Below are 24,933 nucleotides of genomic sequence, written 5' to 3'. Positions count from 1 at the left end.
AATTATGGTGGTGGAGGAGACTCTTGAGAGTCCCGTGGACTGCAAGAAGATCAAACGCATCCATTCTTAAGGAAATCAGCCCTGAGTGCTCACTGGAAGGACAGATCGTGAAGCTGAGGCTCCAATACTTTGGCCACCTCATGAGAAGAGAAGACTCCTTGGAAAAGACCCTGATGTTGGGAAAGATGGAGGGCACAAGGAGAAGGGGACGACAGAGGACGTGTTGGTTGTACAGTGTTCTTGAAGCTACAAACATGAGTCTGACCAAACTGCGGGAGACAGTGGAAGACAGAAGTGCCTGGCGTGCTCTGGTCCATGGGGTCACGAAGAGTCGGACACGACTAAATGACTAAACAACAACAGATTAGAAACATCAAGAAGCAATCAACAAAGACCAAAGTTATAAAGTTTCTGGTTTTATAAAATGTGCTTTGACATTTGTTTTGAAATGTAGGAAAAATACACTATCCAGGAAACACTAGGTATAGAGAAATCCCATTGGCAGCCATTTCTAAGTTATACTGGATTGAGCCTTTGACTGTGAGTCTAAATAGGAAACATTGAGATAATGGGATCCAACTGCTCAATACAGAATCTGCAGTGCAGGAGGCATCTACAGCATCCCTGACAGTTAGTCTGTCCAGTGTTCAACACTCAATCAGTTTTTAATGTCTTACAAGAAGGAAGAGGAGAAATGATTTTCCGAAGCTCTTTGCTGTATTGTATTTCTGTATTTTTGCATTCTGGTATTTGCTGTTTTGTGATGTTATGTTCATATTGCATAGATTTGGTTATCTCGTGGATGGCAGAGGTGTCCAGGCAAGTAATGCTGGCTCCCTTGCAGCTCAGAGACAGGGAACACCTCCCCTCCTATTTAGGCTCAGTATGTTTCCTGTATCAGTTTGGAGCACCTCCTGCTAGTTACCTCTTTATCCTAACAGAATATTTTCCCGATTATTTGCTCTCTCTGTCCTCCCCTGTTATATTCTCTTTCATTGTTTAACAGTTGTCAAACAAACAAACCATTTTTGCCCTCCCCGTCTTTTCTCTCCCCACTCCTGGCGGACAAAAATGGCTTTTTTAATGCCTACAGCCCTCACAGTGAGCAACACCTTGCCAGCTTCACAATCCAAAGCACCACCTATTAAACTAAAGGCCTAGCAAGGGTGTGGGCCATACTCAGTAGCCATAGTCAGTTCCTAGTCACTGGAATTGTCTGCCTCTGCCGTGGCCGCCATTTTTATCTGCAAACAACCCTGAGGAGGAAACTTCCCAAGGCACCTGTGGAGGGGCTTTCTTGGTAAACAGCAGTGGCCCTGTTGCTGACAACAGGGTGTGGCTGTGGTCCCTTGCTCCAGTCTGCCCCCACCCCTCCATAGTAGCCCAGCTCTATGAGAATATCTGCTTCCTGTGCAAGGGCCTTGCTTCAGGCACAGTAGCCACAGTCTCCATCTGAAAACAGGAACTATTATTCTCAAATGAGGAACCTGTAGAAGGTTTTCTGTTGAATGTGGGTGTTTCCTGTCTCCGAGCTCCAAGCACTACCCGCTTGGAGACTCCTGGTAATCTTTGAACAAGTACCATTTATGGTAAGAACAACTGTTCCTTTTTGTGTTTCCTTTAACACTTTTGCCGGAAAGTTGGAATATAAAATGCCTTAAATTAATTAAAGAAATAAAAATCCATTTCTGTGGAAAGCATGAATAAGGTGGTCTATCAGAAGGATTTGTACCGGTGAGTTCTAACAAAGTAGTATAACTCTAAATATTTAGTTTAAAACTTTCTTTTCCTTGTATTATTGTGCAGCCCCAAGCTTCCCCATACTAAGAAATCAAATAATTTAATAATAAACGTCTTGCTTTATTTTGTAGAATGTTCAGCACAGAAAATATGCCAGGTGGAAGGCAGCATATATTCATAACTGTCTAAAGAATGGAGAAACACCACAGTCTGGACCTACTGGAATGGAAGGGGAATGTGAGTAACTATTTTGTGATATCGAATATTGCTTATAGTTTTGATTTATCTTTAAAATCAAATGTAAAATCATTTACATTTAAATGATGCAAGAAGATGTATAAGCAGCAATTCTGCATAATTATTCAATGTAATTTCAGTCAGTCCCACTTTCCAGTGTTTAGGTCAGTAGATGCAAAGGTGCTAATATGACTGAGAAATATTAATCTTCCACTTAGTTTTCTTTTATTGCATATGCTGGGCAATGCAGAAGAGGAGGGTTGCCATCCTTTCCTCTCTTGTTAATGATTGCATCTGTTTAGACTCTAGTTGGCCCTAGCTACATTATCTTGGCTGGTTTCATTGATTTTCTTGGCTTGAGAGAAAACTGCTGAGTGTTTTGCACATTTAATTTTAATAGCATTAAAAATATTCTGTTAGAATTATTAGACGGTTGTCTTTGCTGTCTTGGAAAACATTTTTGACCATAGACCTGTGTCTGAATGTTTACTCCTTTTTTAAAAAAAATAGCATTGATATTTAAAATACTCTAGATTACCTGTTTTCTTTTTTGCTGTTGTGCTTAATGTTCTATTTTTACTTTATCTGTAGGATAACAACTGGTAAAATCATATTTAAAGGCTGTTGATATACAGTAGTTCCATTTTACGTGTCACATAACCCAGAAGGTTTAGGGTCTCTTTAGTGCCAAAGTTCGCATGGAAATGTATTTGTACTCCAAAATACCCAAAGAACGTCTCATAATTCTTGCTTTGTGCATTTGGGAAAGAAAAGCAGCATTGTTTAAGTGTACTGGAGACTTCCCCCATTCCTTTCTGCTTGCTCACTTTTTTCTCTCTTCTGCAAGTGGAAAAAGTCAGTCTTGAAACAGAATGAAACTAACTTTCTGTATCTTGACAAAATTCCATGTTTTCTAAAAGTGTTATTCTCCCTGTAATTCTTGAAAACCATATTGTAAATATTTGCACTGTGACATGGCATTCTATATCTGGTTTTGTTCTAGGGCTTACTGAAGCACTTCGCTATGCCCTAGCATAGCATCTTATTCCCTGGGGATATATGTTCAATTAAAATAATCATAGTGATATTAGTCTTTCATAGTGCAGTGTTAGAGAGTGTTTTTGGTGCAGATGATGAATGTTGATCCTCTGTACCTCAAGTCATCTGTTAGCCTAAACCTTGCCTTCACACTCTTCTACATGTAATGGAGCATATAATCTTCCAGGGTGGTTCTTTTGTCTATCTTCCCAGTGATCTTGTAAAGTAGGTTAGACTAGAATACATTGATTTGCAGGCAGTGGTATGAAATACGTATAAATTTGCAAGTAATTTCACTGCTGTTTAATGGGGTGGGGAAAATCAACATGCCTCTGTTCTTTACCTACAAGATGATGAAAATGAAGAGGTTGGGTCCCCTGCTCCATTGAACCCAGGATCTCACTCACCTTCTGCGTTTGAATCAAGCGATGTGCCCACAAGCAACTACACGGGCATACAAATCCCACCCGGTGCGCATGCTCCAGCTAACACTCCCGCTGAAGTGCCTCATAGCACAGGTAATGTTCTTTACATATGTTCAGACCCATTAGTCTCATTTGTTAGATTTCGTCAAATGTGTAATACAGTCGTACCTTGGAAGTCGAACAGCTTAATTCCCGAACATTTTGGCTCCTGAACGTCACAAACCAGGAAGTGACTGTTCCAGTTTGCGAACATTGCCTTGGAAGCCGAACATCCAATGGGGCTTCCGCAGCTTCCAATTGGCTGCAGGACCATCCTGCAGCCAATCAAAAGCCATGCTTTGGTTTTTGAACATTTTGGAAGTTGAACAGACTTCCAGAATGGATTCCTTTCAACTTCCAAGGTACGGCTGTAATTTAAAGCTTAAGTGAAGTTGACCAGTATAAAATTAAAAGAGCAATGATATTATATAAAATAATATATGACACCATATTAGTTATAGATGTTTTCACAATATTTTTTTTCCAATTCAACTTTATGTTACTGGGCTATAATAATTTTCTTGCTTGCCTATTAATCCTCTGCCATAAAATAAAATTAGGTTATCAATTAAGCAAAGGTAACCACAAGAACAATCAGAGGCAAAAAGTTTGTATGTATTTGGGGTGTGGTATAAAGGTAAAGGTAAAGGTACCCCTGCCCGTACGGGCCAGTCTTGACAGACTCTGGGGTTGTGCGCCCATCTCACTCAAGAGGCCGGGGGCCAGCGCTGTCCGGAGACACTTCCGGGTCACGTGGCCAGCGTGACAAAGCTGCATCTGGCGAGCCAGCGCAGCACACGGAAACGCCGTTTACCTTCCCACCAGTAAGTGGTCCCTATTTATCTACTTGCACCCGGGGGTGCTTTCGAACTGCTAGGTTGGCAGGCGCTGGGACCGAGCAGCGGGAGCGCACCCCGCCGCGGGGATTCGAACCGCCGACCTTTCGATCGGCAAGCCCTAGGCGCTGAGGCTTTTACCCACAGCGCCACCCGCGGGGTGTGGTATACTGACATTTAAATTGAATATTTTGGATCCAAAGACCTCTGCAACTATTTCTGCACACATTGTATTTTTTGAACAGCAGCTGCTCATGCTGCACAGAAAGCTGCAACTCGGTAGACTTTTAAGAAATGGATTGTGATAGGACAAGAGGTTTTCCTGTTCATAGAGGAAAAACTCACAAATCCTACTGGCCACACCCAAGACCTTAGCCATGCTTAAAGAAAGTAACTCTTTGCATCTTGGCCTACAGGTCCTATTTTTTCTTTTTCTTTTATACATATGAAAGGAAAGGTTTGGCAACAGAGATGTGGATTTTCTTGGGGGAAATGTAATCGGAAGGTTTGCAGTAGCCAAAAGCAAGGTTAAATTAAACACTGGTACGTCTGAAAAAATAAAATAACATCATCTTGACTTTGTATGTTTAAACAAATTTAGGGATGGAAAATTTGAAATGCCCATATATAAACACTAACGCACACTTACTTAGGAGTAAGCACAGCTGAGAAGTGGGATTTCTTCTGAGTAAATATGCTTGGGCTCACACTATTAGCATTGTGAGTTGGTAAGAAGGTTGTTGTGGCTTTTTAAAACATTCACTTAGGTTTTAACAAAGAGGATCTCTTAATTTCTTTCCAATTTTCTTTTAACACAGTAAAGTGGTCTCAGACCAGGTATTTCTGACCCTTATGGAGCCAAAGGAAGGCTGCTCAGATGGTCACTTGTACTTAGTTCTATAAACTTGTTCACCACAGAATGTCGTGTGCACCTACCATGTGTTATTTTTATGAATCCCAGAAGGCTGGTATTAAGATATCTACATGGGGCTATTATTCCAAAATGGTCTGGAACATAATATCCTCACAGAGAATCTGTGAAGTCAAATAGGAAGACGAATGATTTGCAAATGTTGATATAAATATACAACTCCCTTTTTTGTTACTCACAGGTGTAACAAGCAGTACAATTCAACCCACACCTCAGAATATTCCCATAGTAGATCCTTCGCTTTATAATGTCCAACCTACAGGTAAGCCCCACCCCCTGTGATCTGCATAATTCAAAAAGGATTGGGTGCAGCCTGCGTTAAAACAGAGTTTCATACCTAAAGCTAGAAGCACATCTATTTACTTGAAAGCAAGTCTTGCTGAGTCCAGTAGCAAAAGTCTTGCCCACGTAACTGAAAATACTCTTTGGACTAGACATTCCAGCTTGTGCCTGAGAGGTAATGTGTTATGAAAGTGGCCTTGCAGGAATAATAATATGTGAAAGCAATTTTTTTAAGAAATATAACCACCCCCACCACTGTAGACCTTGGATATTCGGTAATTTTACAGCTAACTGAGGAGTATGTTTTCTAATACTTTCTCAGAACAAGCCTCTGTGTCCTGTAGACTATAAAAATGAGGAGAGGATGAAGGGCGCCAGCTCTGAAAAATTGGCTGAGGCTAAAATTCTTCCTTTAACCACGGTTAAGTATAGGTTAAAGGCTGCCCTATTGTACAGGCATAAGAATCGGCCTATCAACTTTGCATTGTCTGCCTGCTAGATCATACTAAATGTTTAATTTGCCAAGTTATTAACCAGAATCAGACTGTTGATACTGTGTTGTCATTATTTTTGTTTGACTAGGAAACTAGGGCTGGTGAAATTATGTGCCGCAGAGTTTCTCTACTAACCTTTCTCCAAGAACAGCCATTCTGTGGGTGTGGCGTAAAGCTGTCCAGCAATAATGTGCTGACAAAATAATGCATTGGCAGACAGATGTGATTTGGGGGCCTAGGGTTGTCTAGCTATACAAGAACTACTGCTGCAATCATTTTTGTAATTGGCACGCAATCCCTTGCACTTGAGTTCCATATATATATACTGTTACGTGCTGAGTTCTACAATCTGAAACCCACTCCATAATCTCCCATTCACCAATAGGAAGTAGTTTTTGTTTCTCCTTGTGCAAAGCACCTTCAGCAATATACCCTTGTGTGTTCTTATTCAATGTGATAATGCAGTAATTATTGCTATTGTACCATCAATGCTCACAGTGCTTTTACACAGCACAAAAGGCATGTCCCTTCCCATAAAGTTTACAGGCTATAATTTGATACAGAGGAACAGAAAGGGAGGAAAGTAAAGACAGTGGTAAGCAGGAAAAGAATGCCTTATTTCAGTTACATGTACTTAGGCTTGGTTACAGTAGAGTATTTAGGGGGTTGTGCTAACGGCATCGCTGAACAGATGGGATTTGAAAGAGTGTCCTGGGATGCAGTTCCAAGCAGAAGAGGCAGCAAAAGGAGGGCGGGGTCATTTGAGGGTGATGGAGCTGGAGTGAAGGTCACAGGCATGGATGTATATGGACTATACAAACATTATGTGTACCTGGCAAATCAGGAACTGGGTTTGCAAAAGGGCATTGGATAGCAGGTATTGATCTGGATTTGTGCATCTACCACTTGAGACAATGCACGCAATTCTCTTAATGGATCAGATGACGTGGGTTGTAGCTTCAAAAGCTTATGTCCCAGCAATTTTTTAAAAAATAATTAAGGTACCACATGACTCTGTTTGCAGCCACAGATAAACATAACTACTGTTTTGGAATAAAAGTATGCTTTTCAAGCAAATTCTGTAATCTCAGAGGAGCAAGTGTGAAGCCAGTTTTTAAACAGATACAAGTTTTGTCAGACACCAGTTTTCATTTTAAAAAGCTTTCCTTCCTTGTTAGCCTAATTTCTTTATCCCTGATCTAAATGCATTTTCAGTTTCCATATCGGGTCCTTAACTGCCTAGCTGAAAGATTCATATTTGGTGGAAGTTAACTCTGCACTGTCACATTTCAAGTAATGAATATAACTACTATACCAATATTATCCTTGGATTTGAAGAGAGTCTGGCTTCTTTCAGGCTGCATAAAGCACAGCTTCACCCATGTGTCAATATTTTTGGTATTTCAGAATTTAGTCCTTTCAAATGATGCAGATTTAAAAGCAGCTAGCATGTAAGCTAACTTTCTAAATGTTCATTTTTTTGAAATAACTCCAGTTTTCTCTCCCTTTCATTTACAAATATTATAAACCCTTTCCTGAAATGTTGCTATAATGGTATCTGAAGTGGGCCTCAATAATAATAAATAAGGCCTGTTGCCAACAGAACATGTAATAGAGTAGGTACTGTAAAAATAAGATTAGATTGGTTAATTTAGGCTTTGTTCCAGAAAATCAATTGAATACTGGACTGATGGCTGTTTTCTAAAAGAATGATTTTCAAGTTGCTTTTGGCATCATAATATGAAAAAACAAAATGTCCTCAAGATGGTCTTTGGGGTAATTTGTTCTTGCTGTGTTTTTCAAAAGGAGGAGAGGTCACTATTGACTAAATGTTAAATGTGAACTTGAACAGTCATCAGTTTGTGCACGTCACAGTTGGAACTGTGTTAGTATTTTAAATTAGGAAAGTAATATAAGTCCTGTGTATTCAGCATTGAACTTGGTCTATTTGACAGTGATTGAGTATTTTACACAATAATTAGTGTAACATTTAATGCTCTGATAGAATGGCTAGTTTATAGTCCATGCATTTGCCCTGTGGCCTTAATGTGTGAATTCTGAATTTGGCTAACCCACCCTAGGATGACCTGGGGAAATCCTGTTCCACCCTGGATCCTGTCCCAAATTAGTTCAAGGGTAGGGCTAATGTTTGTTTAGGGTTTTCAAAAACCCTAATTCAACATGCATGTGTCAATTTAATGGGGTGCTCTTTCTCAAAGCAGCACCCTTGACCAGGCAGGATTGATGCCTCTGCTGAACAGCTGTTCTAAAATTGAATCCTAGACAACACTCCAGACAAGCTTCTCTCAACCTTGGGTCCCCAGGTGTTCTTGAACTACAACTCCCATCATCCCTGACCACCGACCATGCTGGCTAGCAATGATGGGAGTTGTAGTCCAACAACATCTAGAGACCCAAGCTTCAGAAAGGCTACTCTGAACAAACTTCACGAGCAAGTCTGCAGTCCCAAACACTCTTAACTACTGAGTACCAGAGCAACCCAACCAACCCCCCCAGTCAAGGGAGTGGTGAGTGAGTTTGAATTAAACAGAGGTATATCTCCTCCCAGCCCTGCTGGCATCTACCAGCCACTATCTACAGGGTGACACCAGTGTGGCACACACCTTTCCCTTCTGCCAGCAGAACGCTGGGGCAGAAAACAGTGCCACCTGTGGGATCCCTGCTGGCAGCAACCAGCAACAAGCCCCGAAACAGAGTATACTAAGCATGCCAGCTGGGGATCCATTGGATCCTGAGCCTTTCCTGCTGTTATCAAGTAACAGCATTGGGCCCAATCACTGCACCAACTCCAGGCTGGCATGCCTATTCTTCCCCACCTCAGCCATTTTGCACAGCCATTGTTCCACAACTCTGTTCAGTCCCACCAGGCAGTATTCAGGATTAGGAATGCCCCCTAAACCTCAGGTGGACTCATTGGACTTGTATCTGAGTAAACATGCCTAGGATTGTGATGTTTAGCAAAATACAGCAATTATTGAAATAAGAAACACCAGTTTTTAAAGGCGGCTGGCCTAAGTAGACAACAGGCCAATTCTTTGAGTACCATATGCATCATGGATTTTTGAAATATTTACCAATATTTGTCTGTGGTCAAACAAAAGATGGTGAACTGACATAAATTTAACTGGTCAGTTTGTTGGCATGATTAGTTTGGTGGAGGGCATAGCTTTAAATTGTAAACTGTATGTATAAAATTTTCTACCACATTTGAAGCAGTTTCCTGGGTGTAGTCTGTACATACAAAATACTATTTATTTTTTATAAAACATTTTGACCTGCCTTTGAGTGCAACACAGATCCTCCAAGGCAAATAGCAATAATAAATTAAACACAATATGATAAAAACACATGTGTACATAATACTGGAGACTTGCAGCTAGAACATACTGCTTCTGGTTCTTTATGTTCTGTCATAACCTCTCAAGATTGACTGGGATTGCTGCCTTAAATTTTCAAAACATGTGCCAGTTTTGAACTAAGGGCATACAGAGAGGTGCTGAGTCATCCTCTCAGGGGGCGTTCTTCAATATGAGTAGAATATTCTTTCCCTTGGAGACTTACCAAAGCTCAAATATGAGGATCTTCCAAAAGCTGTGTGAGATACTCTTTCAGCTGGTGGCTAGGACTAGGGCAATATAACTGCTGAAATTCAGGATTTGTAAAGGTGTTTTAACATGCTATTACTCATCTTAAGCCTTTGGAATGGGGCAAGCTACAAATCAAATAAAACTCTAGTGGGTTAGTGTAAGGAATAAATCTTAAACTTCCAGGAGCAACAGCTGAAGGGGCTGCTGGAAGCTGTTTTCCAGTGGAGAGGGGGAGGTCCATTGATGGCAGCCTCCCCGGTTTAGCGGGAAGTGTTCTCTCTATCTTTGCTGGTGCTGCATAGACAGAGGGCCCAAAATGGAGCATTTCTCCTGGGCTGCATCTTGGAAGGCCTTGGTCCACCAGTCCAAAGCTTCCTTGTTCCCCAAAAGTACTGTAGTCCTGGGACACGCATAGTTATTTTCCCTCCCATTAACATCGAAGGGAGGAATTTTAAAAGGCTGAATGGGGGAAAACAAACGACAGAAAATCCACACACGTCTTTTGGCATGAGTTGGCCGAGCTTCAGAAGTGGCAATTTCTCTACCTTCAAATCTACCACCACCTTAAGATTGTTCTGTAAATCAGTATGCAGAATATACTTCACTATACCCTCTTGGTCTCCCTGACCACAGAACATCATAAAAGATAAACAGATTTTTCCCTCCGCCTACTCCTTTGGTTTGTTTGCCTTTGTTCCTGTTAATGCAGCCTCAGACATGGCAGCATTTGTTGGCATTCTGTTGGCAGATTTGTGAACATTTTGTGTTGTTGTAGTAGCTCAGCTAATAGTTAAGTTAGGGGATTTGTGATCCAAAGTCAGGAATCTGCTGTTTCTTACTTTAGCTTATTTATGTAGGCTTGTTTCTTTGCCACTAACCACTTAATATGCCATCTTCATTCAGGCAAGCATCAGCCCAAGGCGATTTACTTAACAATGACGCAAACAAAATGAAGCAAACTTTTTTTTAAAAAAATGGCTAAATACCACTCTGACAAAACAGGCCAGAGGATTTATTCCACCTTTCCTCTTCTGCTTTGTATCGTACTTTGTTGAGACATTAACTGTAACAAACTTTCACAAGTTTGCTCTAAGTCTGGAGAACTTGTATCATTTTATTACAAGTGAGCACCTCCCTGACATTTTCTTTTAATACAAATAGGCAGAAGTATATCATTCTATATTAAATTGCTGCTGCATTAAGTACATATTTGACACTGTTTAACCTGAGGACAGAAATGTGACGGTGTGAATATCTTGCATCAAGGAATGGGTGTATCTTGTAACAGGGGATGTTCCCGTATCTAGACAAATTACACCAAGGCGGCATGAATGGCCTTAGTTTGTGTTCCAGGCTGGAGCGGGAGGGAAGGAAATGTAAGGTTAACGCATGAGACATTGTCCTTGTTTTTGTGCACATTGTAACATGATTACCCTTAACTGAGTGGCGTTTTTAAAAGCTTTCCTTAGTGGCTTCAGATAAAGGGCAAATCTCTCTCAAAGTATTGGCTTACTCATAAAGGGTATCAGACAACTTTAGCATTCACCATTGATATTTCCAAAGCATTTCAAGTGGTTAAGTAAATATGTGCATAATGTAGTGGCCTTGATTCTTAATCCTCTCTCTTGATTTTCACAGGGGAAATTCGTTTGAGTCCCGAAGACTTTGCCAAGGCCCAGAAATATTGCAAATATGCTGGCAGTGCTTTGCAATATGAAGATGTGAGCACTGCTGTGCAAAATCTACAGAAAGCCCTCAAGTTACTGACTACAGGCAGAGAATGATGCCTTTGTCCGCCGGATTCATGACTTGCGCTTCGAAAACTTGAACAGTCCATTACTCCTACCTTCAGCCTGTCGGGGAAACACGGTTGCACAAAAGCTTTTGATTTCTGTGACAAGAAAACAAAATCTGTGTCTCTGTTATCAGATCTTTCTGTAGTCTAGTCTGGAACTACAGCCTGTCTTCATTTATTGGCAGAGAAACAAGAACCATCTGGGGACTGTGGTTTGAGCACGAGATGCCAAATTTGAGGCATTTCTTGTCCAATGTTGCAGAATGCCCCAACATTTGAGCTACTAAAAAAAAAATACATTTAATTTTTATTTATTTTAAAATGAAAAGGGGGAGTTAGTGCGTTTGGAATTTGTCTGAAGTATAAAATAAAATAATTTGGAAATGCAGAAGGGTTTTAAAGTTCAGGTGATGATTTTGGAGCATTCTACCATAAGATTGTGATATGCCAAAAAGAGGCAGAAGGAGGCTTTTTTGAGGACTGGAAAGGTGTAGGGAGCTTTAAAGATACTCGAGGCAAAAGCATCTTAATGCTGTGTGATTCCAGCACTCATCAAAGCTCTATGCTGTACTTTGTTTCTGGTTTCTTTCCCCTTTGTACGGTTTATTTCATGTATGAAGATAAAAGGAATCAAAGGAAAGATGTGTCTGAAGTCCAAAAGCCGGCTGCATCCTGAACTTCGAGACTATTTGTGTTCTGAATCTTAGAAAGAGGCCATTGCTACAACGAAGTATCTGGATTTGCTGTTATTTGGGTTTGGGGGTATTTTTATTTGCATCTGTAGCCAGATGGGGAAATTGCTACATAAATTTAAGTTTTCAACTAATAGTAGATTGTAGACTCCATTAAAGCATCTTGCACCCTTTACATGTGGTGTTGAATTATTCATATAATGTTAACAGGTGTCTATGCTTGTTTAATAAGGAATAAAAGCCTTTTAGTATCAAATGCACTAAATTGCTAGTCTTAGTTTTAGACCTGCGTATTTTCTACATAATGGGATAGGGGGTGCATCGGATTCAGCTGAGGCCCGATTCAGATCAGGTGTACTCGGAGGGCCTTGGATGAGTCAGGTACACACAGCCACAGATCAGCATGAATTGGATTGGATGGCCCAAAGCTTTCTTCAGTTGCCAGGTGGGACATTGGGCAGGCAAGTTGGGAAATCGCACAAAAGGCGACCTACTTGATCAATGGCTGCATCTTCCCAAGAGACTGTAGGCCTGTCACCACTGCTCTCCTCCATGCCTGATGCACCACCCCATAGGATCCACTCAGTGGCTGTTGAATGGAGGCATCAACCCTTGATCATTTTGGTTGATCCAGGTTCAGAGTACCAGGTTCAGACTTAGAAGCTTAATAACTTTTTGAAAGGAATAATCAGCTCAAGGCTAGAACTGCAATCTTACCTGGAATCTTGCCTGGAAGCAGGATATTGAGTTAAATCTATCAGTGTATATTATACTAGACATTCCCAATATATTCAGACATTTATATTCCACAAGGTGTTTAGACTCCATTAAACTAGAACCAATCCACAATATGTTTGAACTCAGCAATCATTTGCACATGCAGGAAGAACATCCATGTGCTGGGAGGGAGCAGGCTTGTCCATTCTTTTATCCATCACTTGACCATGCAAAAAAGAAAAAGAAACATTCATGGAGGATAAGACTATCAGTGGCTATTAACCCTGATGGTTATGTTCTGCCACCACTGTTGGAGGCAATATGCTTCTGAATACCAGTTGCTGGAAACCCAGGTGTGAGGATAGGATGCTGGACTAGATGGGGCCACTGGCCTGATCCAGCACGCAATTCTTTTAAAAAAAGCCTCAGCTGATGAGCACATGTGTGTGTGTGCCTTCTTTAAGGATGGATGGTGGGAAGATGAGAGAGTCTTCCACTTCTACCAATCACTGCCACTGCTGCTGCCTGCTCTCTTATAGGAGATCCAAGTAATAAAGGGTCCTCTTGTGATATACTAGTGGTTCAGTGCTCAGGTGTCGTTCCGATAATCCAACGTTTTGTCGCTAAATATCTAAAAAATTAAAAATACATTGATTTTCCTCATTTTGATTTTTAATTTTAATTTTCCTTATTCTACTTGTTAATTCAGTGGAATTCTGTTACAATAGATTTTGTCGGCTCGATGACCAAGGTATCTAGTGACAAAACGGAGGATCACCGGAACAAAATCTGAGCACTGAAACACTGGTAAATCACAAGTGGACTCTTTATTACTGTGTTTGCAATTGTTCAAGATCTATTTTGGAAAGAGAAGAAATGAGAACTGAACCACTGACATATAACAAGTAAACTCTTTATTTACTGTGTTTGCCATTGTTTAAGATAAAACTGATTTGGGAAAGAAGCTACTTCTGCCATTTTTATGGATGTTTATTTACAGACAGTTGCCTTATGTCTATTGCAGTAGACATTGTATTACCATCCTGTTTATTGTTTTATTGCTTACAGGAGAAGCAGCGCAAAGCACCATTCAAAACAGTCTCCCTGTCCCTTTAAAGGAGGGGGAAAGCTGCTTCAAATGGGCCCTTTGATGCTTTAAGACAGTTCCTGCACTCCCAATGGAAGCATGTGGACTGCTTTAAACAGCAGCCTCCCCACTCTTTAAGGGAGGAGGAGGGTTTCAAACACTTTGAATCTTTATGAATCCCCGTGCTTTTCAACAGAAGCATGACAACTGCCTTAAAGCACTTGGCCGCAGAGATCAAGAGCTTAAAAGAGGCAGAAAGGGGCTTGCAAAAGCCTTTGTGAGTCTTCCCGCTTCAAGTGGAACACAAAGGGTTTTTAACAAGTTCACAGCCCTGCCCACCTTGGACATTTGGCCCATGAGGCAGATCCTGAAAAGGGTCTGGCCCATAGAGCCAAAAAAGTCCACCTGCCCCCTGCTTCAGAGAGTCAGGGAATCCTCAAGGGCAGCTTGGACTGAGGATGGCTGTTGAAAAGAAAAATGGGAGTTGTAGTCCAATAATACCTGGAGGGCACCATATTGTATACCCCTACATTATGCAGTAGATTGAATTCAACCTCAGAGAGCCCTTCTCTTCACCGGCGCTGGGGTATTATTACCCTAGTCATCATGCTCAGTGTCCAGGAATTATGGGAGTTATAGCCCCTGGACACTGAAAAAAACACCATTTTGGCTGTTCCTGACCTAATGCATAAATAAGGAATTATGTTTCCCATCAAGGAATGACCTTGATTTTGTTAAATATATACATTGCTGCAATGATAAAGACCTGTGTTTTAATTGTTGCTGCACACACGCACGTACACACGTATGCACAGATAATCCGTTTCTTGGGTTCAGCTTTCCTGAACTGTAAGCATCTTTCAAAGAACTCACTTGGGAATCCTCTTTTCTCTTTGTGTGTGGAGGTTCAAGTTTTACTCAGCTTAGCAAAGCCAGGAGAAACGTCTGTAGTATTTTTCATCCAAATAAAACCTGGAACACTTGCAGATTCCAAAAATAGAGAAGACTACGTCCTCCAACTTTCTCTGGCGTTAGTTGAACATGGAAAACTCTCTAAAATGAAATGTTTTTGCCAGTGATATACAACTGCTTCTCGAGCACTTAAGTGCAGTAGCCAGTTGAAAGCTCTGTGGGAGTGCTGGAGGTTAAGGCTTGGCTCCTATCTCTTTTGCTCCGTTCACAGAAGCTTCCAGTCACAGAAGCAGAGCTGTGCTTACCAAAAAGCTGCTTCTGCCCATGGAATCTTCCAGGGATTGTCATTTAAGACCTTGAACTCTGACCTTTTAAGTAGAACAGGCTTCTTTATTTAGCACCTTTTCCTTGAAAGTTCCACACTCCCCCCTGGCACTCACTTGGTTTAACCCAGAGTGGTACCCCCTACAGATTCATCTAGCCGTCCTCCAGTGGTGTTACCTTTGTACTCATGAATAGAAGAAACTCATGGAAGTGGGAAGGCTGAAGTTAGGGGATTAAGTCAACAGGCAGAAGCCAGTGGATGTGCCTGGATGATGCTATCAGATGGTAGCCACCTGCCTCCTTGTCTGGCCCCATTAATGTCTTTAACATGGAATGGGCACCAGGTGGTTGTGTCATTTGATTTCCTACCAAGTGCACAGGTGCTGCTTATTGCTGGGGGACTTGTCTAAAAGGATGCCGTTTGTTGGATGACACAAAATGCACACCTGTTTCAGGATGAAACAGAATATCTTGTGAACCAATTTCACTTGCCCATTATCTGCGAGCTATTCTGTTTGCACACAACAAACAGGAGAAAGAATTTGGAGCGGTTTATTTTCACATCAAATGTCAAAACATTTTGGTTTTACTTCCTGATACTTAAACCCATAGCCTTGGCTTTCTTCATTCCAAAGAGCCATAGCAAAGCGGAGCTGTGAATTAAAGTCTGTATAAAGAGTATAAAGAAAATTTCAATAGCAAGGAGGTTGAAGACATTTGCTCCAAAATTTGCAGAGGTTTGAGGATTCCTGTTAGTGCTCTCCCTCACTCTCTCCGGTGCATGAAAACCCAGCACCAGATCTTGCAGTGCATTCTGCCCAGCTAGCTTGCTGTTCTGCTCCATTAAAATTAACAGGATGCAGTCTCCGATAATGTTAATAGTCTTGCACCTGTAATTCCCAAGCTGTACCAAATTACATCTCTCTTGTGTGTCACATGTAGACAGTGCTGCAAATTTGATGGATTACCATGTGCTGAATTCCTGCATTGTAGGAGGTTGGACTAGATGACCCTTGGGGTCCCTTCCCTTTACAGTTCTATGACTTTAAGATGCCCAAGCTCCAGGACTTTCCCTTAGTCCACTAATTCTCCCCCCACCCTGATCAAGGGGCCTGCACATGGATATATTTAATTAGAGTGCAACAATAAAAAAGTGCATGTCAAAGCAATTTGCTGCAGCTTCTTACATACAGATGCTCAATCCTGAGGAATGATCTCGGAATCTGCAAGAGAGTGCATGACAGGAAGCAAAAAGAAAAGGTTTTATTCTCACAATGCGGAGAGCTCTGGACAGATGAAAGCAGCTGCCTCAGGCAACTATTTTTTAAGATTGAGGTTGAATCCTGACAAGACAGAAGTATTGTTTTTGGGAGACAGGAGGCGGGCAGGTGTGGAGGATTCCCTGGTCCTGAATGGGGTAACTGTGCCCCTGAAGGACCAGGTGCGCAGCCTGGGAGTCATTTTGGACTCACAGCTGTCCATGGAGGCACAGGTCAAATCTGTGTCCAGGGCAGCTGTTTACCAGCTCCATCTGGTACATAGGCTGAGACCCTATCTGCCTGCGGACTGTCTCGCCAGAGTGGTGCATGCTCTGGTTATCTCCCACTTGGACTACTGCAATGCACTCTACGTGGGGCTACCTTTGAAGGTGACTCGGAAACTACAACTAATCCAGAACGCGGCAGCTAGACTGGTGACTGGGGGCGGCCGCCGAGACCACATAACACCGGTCTTGAAAAACCTACATTGGCTCCCAGTACGTTTCCGAGCACAATTCAAAGTGTTGGTGCTGACCTTTAAAGCCCTAAACGGCCTCGGTCCAGTATACCTGAAGGAGTGTCTCCACCCCCATCATTCAGCCCGGACGCTGAGGTCCAGCGCCGAGGGCCTTCTAGCGGTTCCCTCATTGCGAGAAGTAAAGCTACAGGGAACCAGGCAGAGGGCCTTCTCGGTAGTGGCGCCCGCCCTGTGGAACGCCCTTCCAGCAGATGTCAAAGCGATAAACAACTACCTGACATTCAGAAGACATCTTAAGGCAGCCCTGTTTAGGGAAGTTTTTAACGTGTGATATTTTACTGTATTTTTGGTTTTTATGGAAGCCGCCCAGAGTGGCTGGGGAGGCCCAGCCAGATGGGCGGGGTATAAATAATAAATTATTATTATTATTATTATTATTATTATAAGGTGTCACAAAAAAGGGCAACAGGTTGCTAGCGATTTAATATATCATTAGTGTACTTCAGGGAGGGAGGGAGGCACCTGCACAATTTATATTTTATTTATTAAATGCTTTATAAATCACATTTCAAGGCACAATTCCCCTCCTATGGTGTTGTACAAAATTCCTTAAAACACAGTATGCAATAATCATATGCACTGTAAATTTTCTGCCTTAGGTGATCTCATAGAGTGCTGTGTATGTGTTGCTCCGCCTCAGGCAGCAAAATGCCTTGAGCCAGCCTGAAGAGTTTCCCAGTAGAAAACTTTCCCTTTGTACAATCACATCGTGCTAAAATATCAAACATGAAGCAGCCCTCCCTTAGGCAAGCCAGTCTGGATTTGGGTGATGGAGAGGTTCCTTCCTTATACTCCTTGCATTGCAAACAACCAATCTGAAATGATTCAGCAGGAAAAAAAATGCGCAAGTGGCTTTGCTGCCCTGGGTGTTGTGTCATTCTTCATGCTTGCCAGGACTTAGAATCCTAAATTCATTGGCCGGAAAAGGGAAGACTGGAATAAGTTAAACGATTAGATTTTATGTTTATTGCTGTGGATCTCAGCAAAGACAAAATGCTGAAGTTTTACCTTTTAAAAATCCATCCCGTCTACTAATAGCAAATTCACTCCTGAGTGTGGATCAGCACGGTCCATGCAAAAGAAGGAAAAGCTTCATGGCTCAAATGGATCTTCAATCAGGAAGCTGGAGAAATGAAGAGTGAAAACAATGCAACAAACTGAAATACTGGACTTCAGCAATGGCAATTTCTTGCTTGTAGTCACATTTTGAAGGTATCCTCTTAGTTAACCATGTGTACCAATAACAGGGGACCCCTAAGACCTGAGGAGCCTTAACTGTATGCATACTTTGCAAGCCTATAACTCTTGTCTCTCCTGAAAACTTTCAAAGCAGAGATGGTTGTTAAAAGGGGTGCCTAGCACTGCAATCAAAGTTCTCTCACTGCCTAGCACTCATTTGTTTCATCAAGAAACGAGGATCCTCTTCCTTCCTGCTCACTGGTTGCTTTTTTCTCCTTTGGTTTTTTTAATGAGATGCTCCACTTATTTTCTGTCATGTGGACTTTATAATAAGATGAAGATGTCCTGTAAATTGTTCAAAGTGTCAGCTGAAATGCAGTTCTGTTCAGTATAGTGGCTGTTTGTGTCTCGTCGGGAATAATAGAAAACAGAGGCTATATCCTTTGAAACTTCAGCATGATAAATGACACATAAGGACGAAAGAAGCATGGCACACATCCCAGAGCCTCACTTGTCCATGGTGTAATTTTACTAAATCCTATAGAAAAATAAAATTGGCTTTTTGGGGATAGAGATGCGGAACATCATAGACATGTTGCATCCAAATACTTTTACGCAGACAGCTATCAAGAGGAGTGTGGGCAGGAAGAAAGATGCAAATACTCCAAATATTTCATTTAAACTTATAAGCAGTAAAATTGAGCTTAGCAAAAAGGAGGCTTACAGGGTCTTCTCAGCAATGACACCCCTGCATCCCCCCCTACTATTATCAGATGTTGAGCTGGCACCAACATTGACTGTATTTCAGTGTCAGCTAAAGACCTCCTTCTTCCGTCAGTAATAAGATCTTTGACTTCTGTTGAACAGTGGGGTTATTTTGCCAAAAACAAGATTGCTTTATTGCGATGTTGTGCTTTGATTTCTCTTTTCTTAAGCCTTGCTATTTCCCTGAGCACTTTAGATGAAGGGTGGGATATAAATGGCTTAAATAAATTAATAGGATTGCCAATGTGTGCCCCTCACTGCCCTCTACAGCACATGCAAAAACCACCTTATTGACTGTTGGACCCACTGTTGGTCTCGTCCACTCAATGCACTGGACCCTATCTTTGCATGCAGGGGAAGTCCTCAGCTCGCTGAGGGTTTGAGGCCCATTGGCTACTCGCACCTGGCTTAGCTGGCCAGTCAAAGCCATTTTCCAGGGTGTGGCCACAGTCACATACTGACAGCCTCCAAGAGCCACAGGTGAGAGCTGAGTGCACGTGGGGACCAGAAGGAGCATGATGTACTACCCCTCCCTTAACCTCCCACAATCAGAGCAGATTGCAGCCCCCATCATGCCCTGCTCATCCACTTCCCTGGGGCAGTGACTACTGTAGAATGTTGGACTAGATGGATCTTTCATCTGATACAACAAAGTAGCTCTTGTGTTTTGAAGTGTTAACATTTGACAGAAGTGAGTAACGGGAAAGAGAGGGAAGCCTTTTGGGTATCATCATTTGATTACACTTTGAGCAAGCTGCAAAGCATTCCTTTTTTGCTTCCAAGACTGGCCCGGAATATTAACAGCTTTCTCAATCTGGAAGTGGAACTGAGTTTATACCACATTCCACTCAGAGTCTGTTAATAATAATTTGAATAATTACATCCATAAATAATGCTTTAAGATCACTCTCCAAAAAAAACCTGAACTATTGCAGGAAATGTTTTGGTGCTTCTGAGAGAACTGCCCAAGACTCTATGTTTTAAACATGGGCAATAGATTTGAGTATACAGGCTACTTAGATATTGTCTCTATGTGGACTCTGTCAAATCACACTTTTGACACTTCTCTTTTTCAAACTTACTGTACCAAGTAAAAGGACCTAGGTCAGAAGGCCTTATATTTGGGGGCAGAGGGGTGGTATCTAATCATAGTGCGTTTTTTCCTTTATGACAGCTGCAAATTAGTTGTCATTTCAGCAGCAACTCCTGTAGAATGTTTTCAAGACACAGAATTAACTGAATCCACTCATGGAAGTATGCTTGGTGAATAACTCCTGAACACAATTTACTCCCTAATTCATGGTTCTGCTTTTCATGGATTGCCTCCCTTCCTGTGCTGGTCCCATGGGTTAAGCAAGAGGCAAGGTCCGAGTCCAGTCCAAGGTCGAAGGTGCAATATGGAGGCAGTCCGTCAAAGCTGAGGCTGGGTGCAGGGCCGGGAGTTGGGTGAGGTCAGGAGCTCTGGCAGCAAAGCAGGACAAGGTTCAGGCAGGAACTGGCTACCAACAATGTTGCTCCCGCAACTTCGGACTGGGGCTGGCTGGCTTTTATCTGTCCTGAGGCATAGGGCGGCCCCAATCCTCAGGAGACTTGCCTCTCCTAACCTAGAGGCGAGCACTCCTCATGTGGGAACTTAGTTCTTTCCGCCTCTCTGCCCTGAGCCTCTGCAGCTCAGGAGAGGCTGGAGGGTTACTGGACCCAGAGGCAACCTCAGCTTCCTCTGACGGGGCTGAGAGTGGAGCACCTGCAGGCAATGGGTCCTCCATCACCTCAGGAGCCAGAGCAGACTCAGCTGGTGTGTGCACCTGAGGATCCAGCACAGGTGAGGACCCTTTAGGCTCATGCCCCAGCCCCGGCTCAGCTGGTTCTGGAGGCGGGGAATCCTGTGTAGGCTGGGATTCCTCAGGTTCAGCATCTGAATCCGAATCCCAGGCCATCACACTTCCAGTGCAATATATGCCATCACCTGCCATCAATGTCCTTCTGCAGCCTATGTACAACAAACAGGACAGTGTCTACGCAGAATAGCATATAGACACAACACTGGCATCAGAAATGGCAATATCCAGAAGCCAGTAGGAGACCATTTCAACTTACCAGGACACCCTGCAGCTGACCTTACAGTGGTCCTCTTTCAACCAAAGAACTTCAAATGGAAACTCCAGCATGACGCTACTGATTTACAGTTTCTCAGGGAATTCAGCAGTGTCCATGTATGGCTTGAATCAAAATTGAGGATTTTTATCAAGCTACATGGCTTATTTAACTTGGTGATCATGTGCCAATGGTTGGTGCCAATGGTTGGTTGAGGGCCCCAGGGGCTTCAAAGAGCCTCTCAATGGCCTGAATGGGCCATGCCATGTCTTACAGCCCTCCCCTGGCAAGCCCTTGGGCAACAGGCAGCAGTGCCTCTTCTGAACGGGAACAAAGATCAGCTCCCATCCATGTTGGACGCCCACCATTTTAATCTGCCAAACAGACCATGTCCCAGTCTATAGATGTATGAAATGCATAGGTGTTATCTACATATTAACAGCACTCCTTTCCAAATCTCTGAATGATCTCATTCAACAGTTTCATGTAGATCAGGGGTACAAAAATGGATCCAGCCAATATAACAGATCCTTACACCTACCCCACCTACCCACACACCAAGTATGACAAATGAGTGGGGCCACCAACTTGCCATTCGCCACTTAGACATTCTATTACTACCAAGCCATTCAAAAGCATGCCAATGCAAGTAGATAAATAGGTACCAACTGCCAGAAGCGGCTTAGTCATGCTGGCCACATGACCCGGAAAGCTGTCTGTGGACAAACACCAGTTCCCTTGGCCTGAAAGTGAGATGAGCGCCGCAACCCCATAGTCACCTTTGACTGGACTTACCTGTCTAGGGGTCCTTCACCTTTTTACTTTTTACTACCAAGCGGTATATGCATTTTATTAAATAAAAATAAAATAAGCAAGTTTATCAGCTGATTGTCAGGACTTCCTTTCACTGTGTATTGTAAGAACTGAAGATCAGCTAGGCATTGCCTAGAAACTTCCTTTCAGCCTTGCCACATCCTTACCTGTTATTTTGTTTATATAGTGGGTAGATGGGCATGGCTTCACCAAAACGGCCTTGAAGGCCAAATGGGGAGACTTGGTGGGCAAAATTGTGTCCATGGGCCAAACGTTCCCAGCATGGAAAATAAAAATATATCACCCTGGGACACCAAAGCATAACACCAAGGAGAATTAGACAAATCAGTGGAGGACAAGACTATCAGCAGCTATAAGCTATGATAGCTATGTTCTGCCTCCATTTTTGGAGCCAGTATGCCACTGAAAACCAATATCTGGGGACCACAAGTGGGGAGAGTTCTGTTGTACTCATGTCCTGCTTGCAGGCTTCCAGCAGGCATTTGACTGGCTACTGTGAGAACAGGATGATGGACTAGATGGGCCATTGGTCTGATCCAGCAGACTCAACTTATGTTCTTAGGAGATGAGTAGAAATGGTGCCACCTTATAGAATCAGCCACCCAGAGAGCAGTAGAATCGCCCAGAAACTGCTAGCCAACCTCTAGCTTAGACCTGTCTAGAAGGATACCATGGTAGGTGGTGTCAAAAGTTGCTGAGAGACACAGCAGGATTAACAGGATCATACAACACCCCTGTCTCTTTCCTAGCAAGGGTCATCTGATAGGGTGACCAGTGCAGTTTCTGCACGAAAACCAGCCCTGAACCTGATTGAAATGGATCCAGAAAATCAGTTTCATCCAAGAGTGTTGGATTTGGTCAGAAATGATCCACTTAAAATATCTTGCCCAGGAAGATAATGTTAGTTGCTGAAACCTTCCAGGTCCAGGCTTTTGCAAACAAACGAACAAACAAAAAACCTTCACATGAATTTGTTCTGGAATGGAATGGACTGGTTCATGCTGCCCATCTTTTGTAAAATAGATGGCTTCAAGTTTTCATGGAGAATCTGTTGGAAAGCAGAATGGAAAAAGCCACAAAATTTTGCACAATCCATTCATGTGGTAATTTGACTTGGCATAAAGTACCATAGTAGACGCCAAAGGAGGTAGAGTTGACAACAACAACAACAAAAATATTTGGCTGATGTGGAAAATGGGGACTAAGGAATTGCACGTCAAGCAGATGTACAAATATCTGGGAAAGCAATGGCTGCTGATTTTGGAAATTAATCCCATAGACAGTCAGATAGCTAAGAAAAAAGGCTACTCACCCAGTATTGAAAACAGCACTGATTCCATGTATTGCACACCTGATCTTATGGTGCCTTGAATGAGAGAACGTGTACAATGCAAATGGGCTGGTCAAAATGAGAAGATATGGCAGCATCAGCATGAAACAAGTCAACCATGCTGCTGCTGCCTCCTTCCCAAGATGTGACACAGGGGCATTGTGGCAAGCTGTGGAAAGGGAAGGGCCTGCTCAGACTGGAGGCCAAACTAGAAATGCCTAGTGACAGAAGAGAGACAACAGTAAATCACACAAGCAAGTTGGAGTTAACTATTTATTAGCACAAACAGGATCTGCAAAAGAGGGTCATGCCTAATGAGCACAGCAAGTCATTTCCAGCAGGCCTTGCCCCTATGAAGCAGGTGCTGAGATTGAAGGTCCCTGCCTCCCCACAGCTGCCCAAGTCCCCTCCTCCCCAGGGTTTCTCCCAAGCAATTTGAAACTGCGCCTGTGTGGAGCTAGCTTCTCCTGTGCCCTCTTCATGCCTCTCGGTTCTAGTAGACCAGAGGAGAGGAGAGCTTGTTCCAGCCAGACTCATCTCTGCCTCTTGGCCTCCCTTCTCTCCTGCTTCAGTTTCTTCCTCTGAATCTGGACTGCTCTCTCCACAGACTCCACCTCCTCACTAAGTCCTGTTACCTCTTCAGCTTCCAATACCTCCTCCCAGTCTTTTCCCTCTGACCACTCATCACCATCCCACCACCAATCCCCTGGCTCTGAGCCTTCTTCCCATGGGGTTTCCCCAGTAATACTGGGAGGAATAAAAGAGAAGAAAGGCAGAGGACTCTGTGTCCAGCTGAGCAAACTGGACTGTGATTTTGGGACTGACCCTAGGATTCAACTCTGGATCATCTTCAGAGATGGGAATCTGGCTTCATGACTTGACTTCGAACCTTTCTCATTGCATCGGACCTGAATCTGTATTTGACCCTTGGACTGTCCGACTCCTCTCTAGTGTTGCTCTTGGGACTGTATGTACTGTTGGGACTTGCCTCAAAGTACATTCAGTTCAATCTGCCAGACAGCTAGAAACTTGAAGTTGTTAGCAGAAGTAACTCACTGAGAAAGCCCTGGTCTTAACATCTGCTGCTTCAACAGTCCAGTCTAGGCCAAGACATTCAGTTGCAGAGTGGCAGCTGGAATGTTAGAGAGCCAAGGGGGAAGCACAGCTTTACCAGAAACCATTGTACTACTGTCTTTTATTATATATTGAATATATCACGTCACCCTGGAATATAAGAGAAAGCTACTGGGTCAAGCCAGTGGCCCATCTAGTCTAGCATCCTGTTCCCACAGTGACCAACCTACAGACCATGCCTATAGGAACCCCACAAGCAGGACCTGAACACAAGAGCCATTTCCCCTGCTGTGGTTTACAGCAACTGGGATTCAGAAGCAAACTTTGGAGGGGGGGGTACAAATCTTCCAATGTAAATAAATCAATAAAAAAATTTTAATGTCTTCTGGAAGCTTGAAAGTCTGCACGATACTGACCAGTGTCTCACATATACATATAGCTTTGACCAAACTGTGTTCTCCACTGTTGAATATGTCTGGAGTAAAAATGTTGCCCGCTGTAACAGTAGTAGCTGGAACTAATTTATGTTTTATGAATTCAACATAAAAAAAAATCAAGCTCATATCCATATGCTGCTATAATTAAGTCTGTCTTTTATGGTGGTGGGAAGGGGGAATCTATTTCTTTGAGTCCATGCAAGATCACAGCAGGGGGGGTGTTACCCGAACCCATCTTTTGCATTAGGCTCCCACAAGAATCCTAC

General features: G+C 42.7%; 1 protein-coding gene across 2 annotated transcripts in view; it reads left to right on the top strand.

The window, feature by feature from the left end:
* VTA1 (vesicle trafficking 1) overlaps window positions 1–12,382 on the top strand; it is a 31,449-nt gene extending 19,067 nt beyond the window's left edge. For both annotated transcript variants that reach the window (XM_079970975.1, XM_079970976.1), the window contains exons 5-8: window positions 1,872–1,977; window positions 3,366–3,533; window positions 5,428–5,508; window positions 11,269–12,382. In XM_079970975.1, coding sequence (XP_079827101.1) covers window positions 1,872–1,977; window positions 3,366–3,533; window positions 5,428–5,508; window positions 11,269–11,414 — 501 coding nt within the window. In that variant the 3' untranslated portion in view covers window positions 11,415–12,382. The remainder of the gene's footprint in view (window positions 1–1,871; window positions 1,978–3,365; window positions 3,534–5,427; window positions 5,509–11,268) is intronic.
* Window positions 12,383–24,933: the final 12,551 nt, after the last annotated feature.

This window comes from Podarcis cretensis (assembly GCF_951804945.1).
Source record: "Podarcis cretensis genome assembly, chromosome: 3".
Taxonomy (NCBI): Eukaryota; Metazoa; Chordata; class Lepidosauria; order Squamata; family Lacertidae; genus Podarcis; species Podarcis cretensis.
This window is presented reverse-complemented; position numbering and strand designations above follow the sequence as displayed.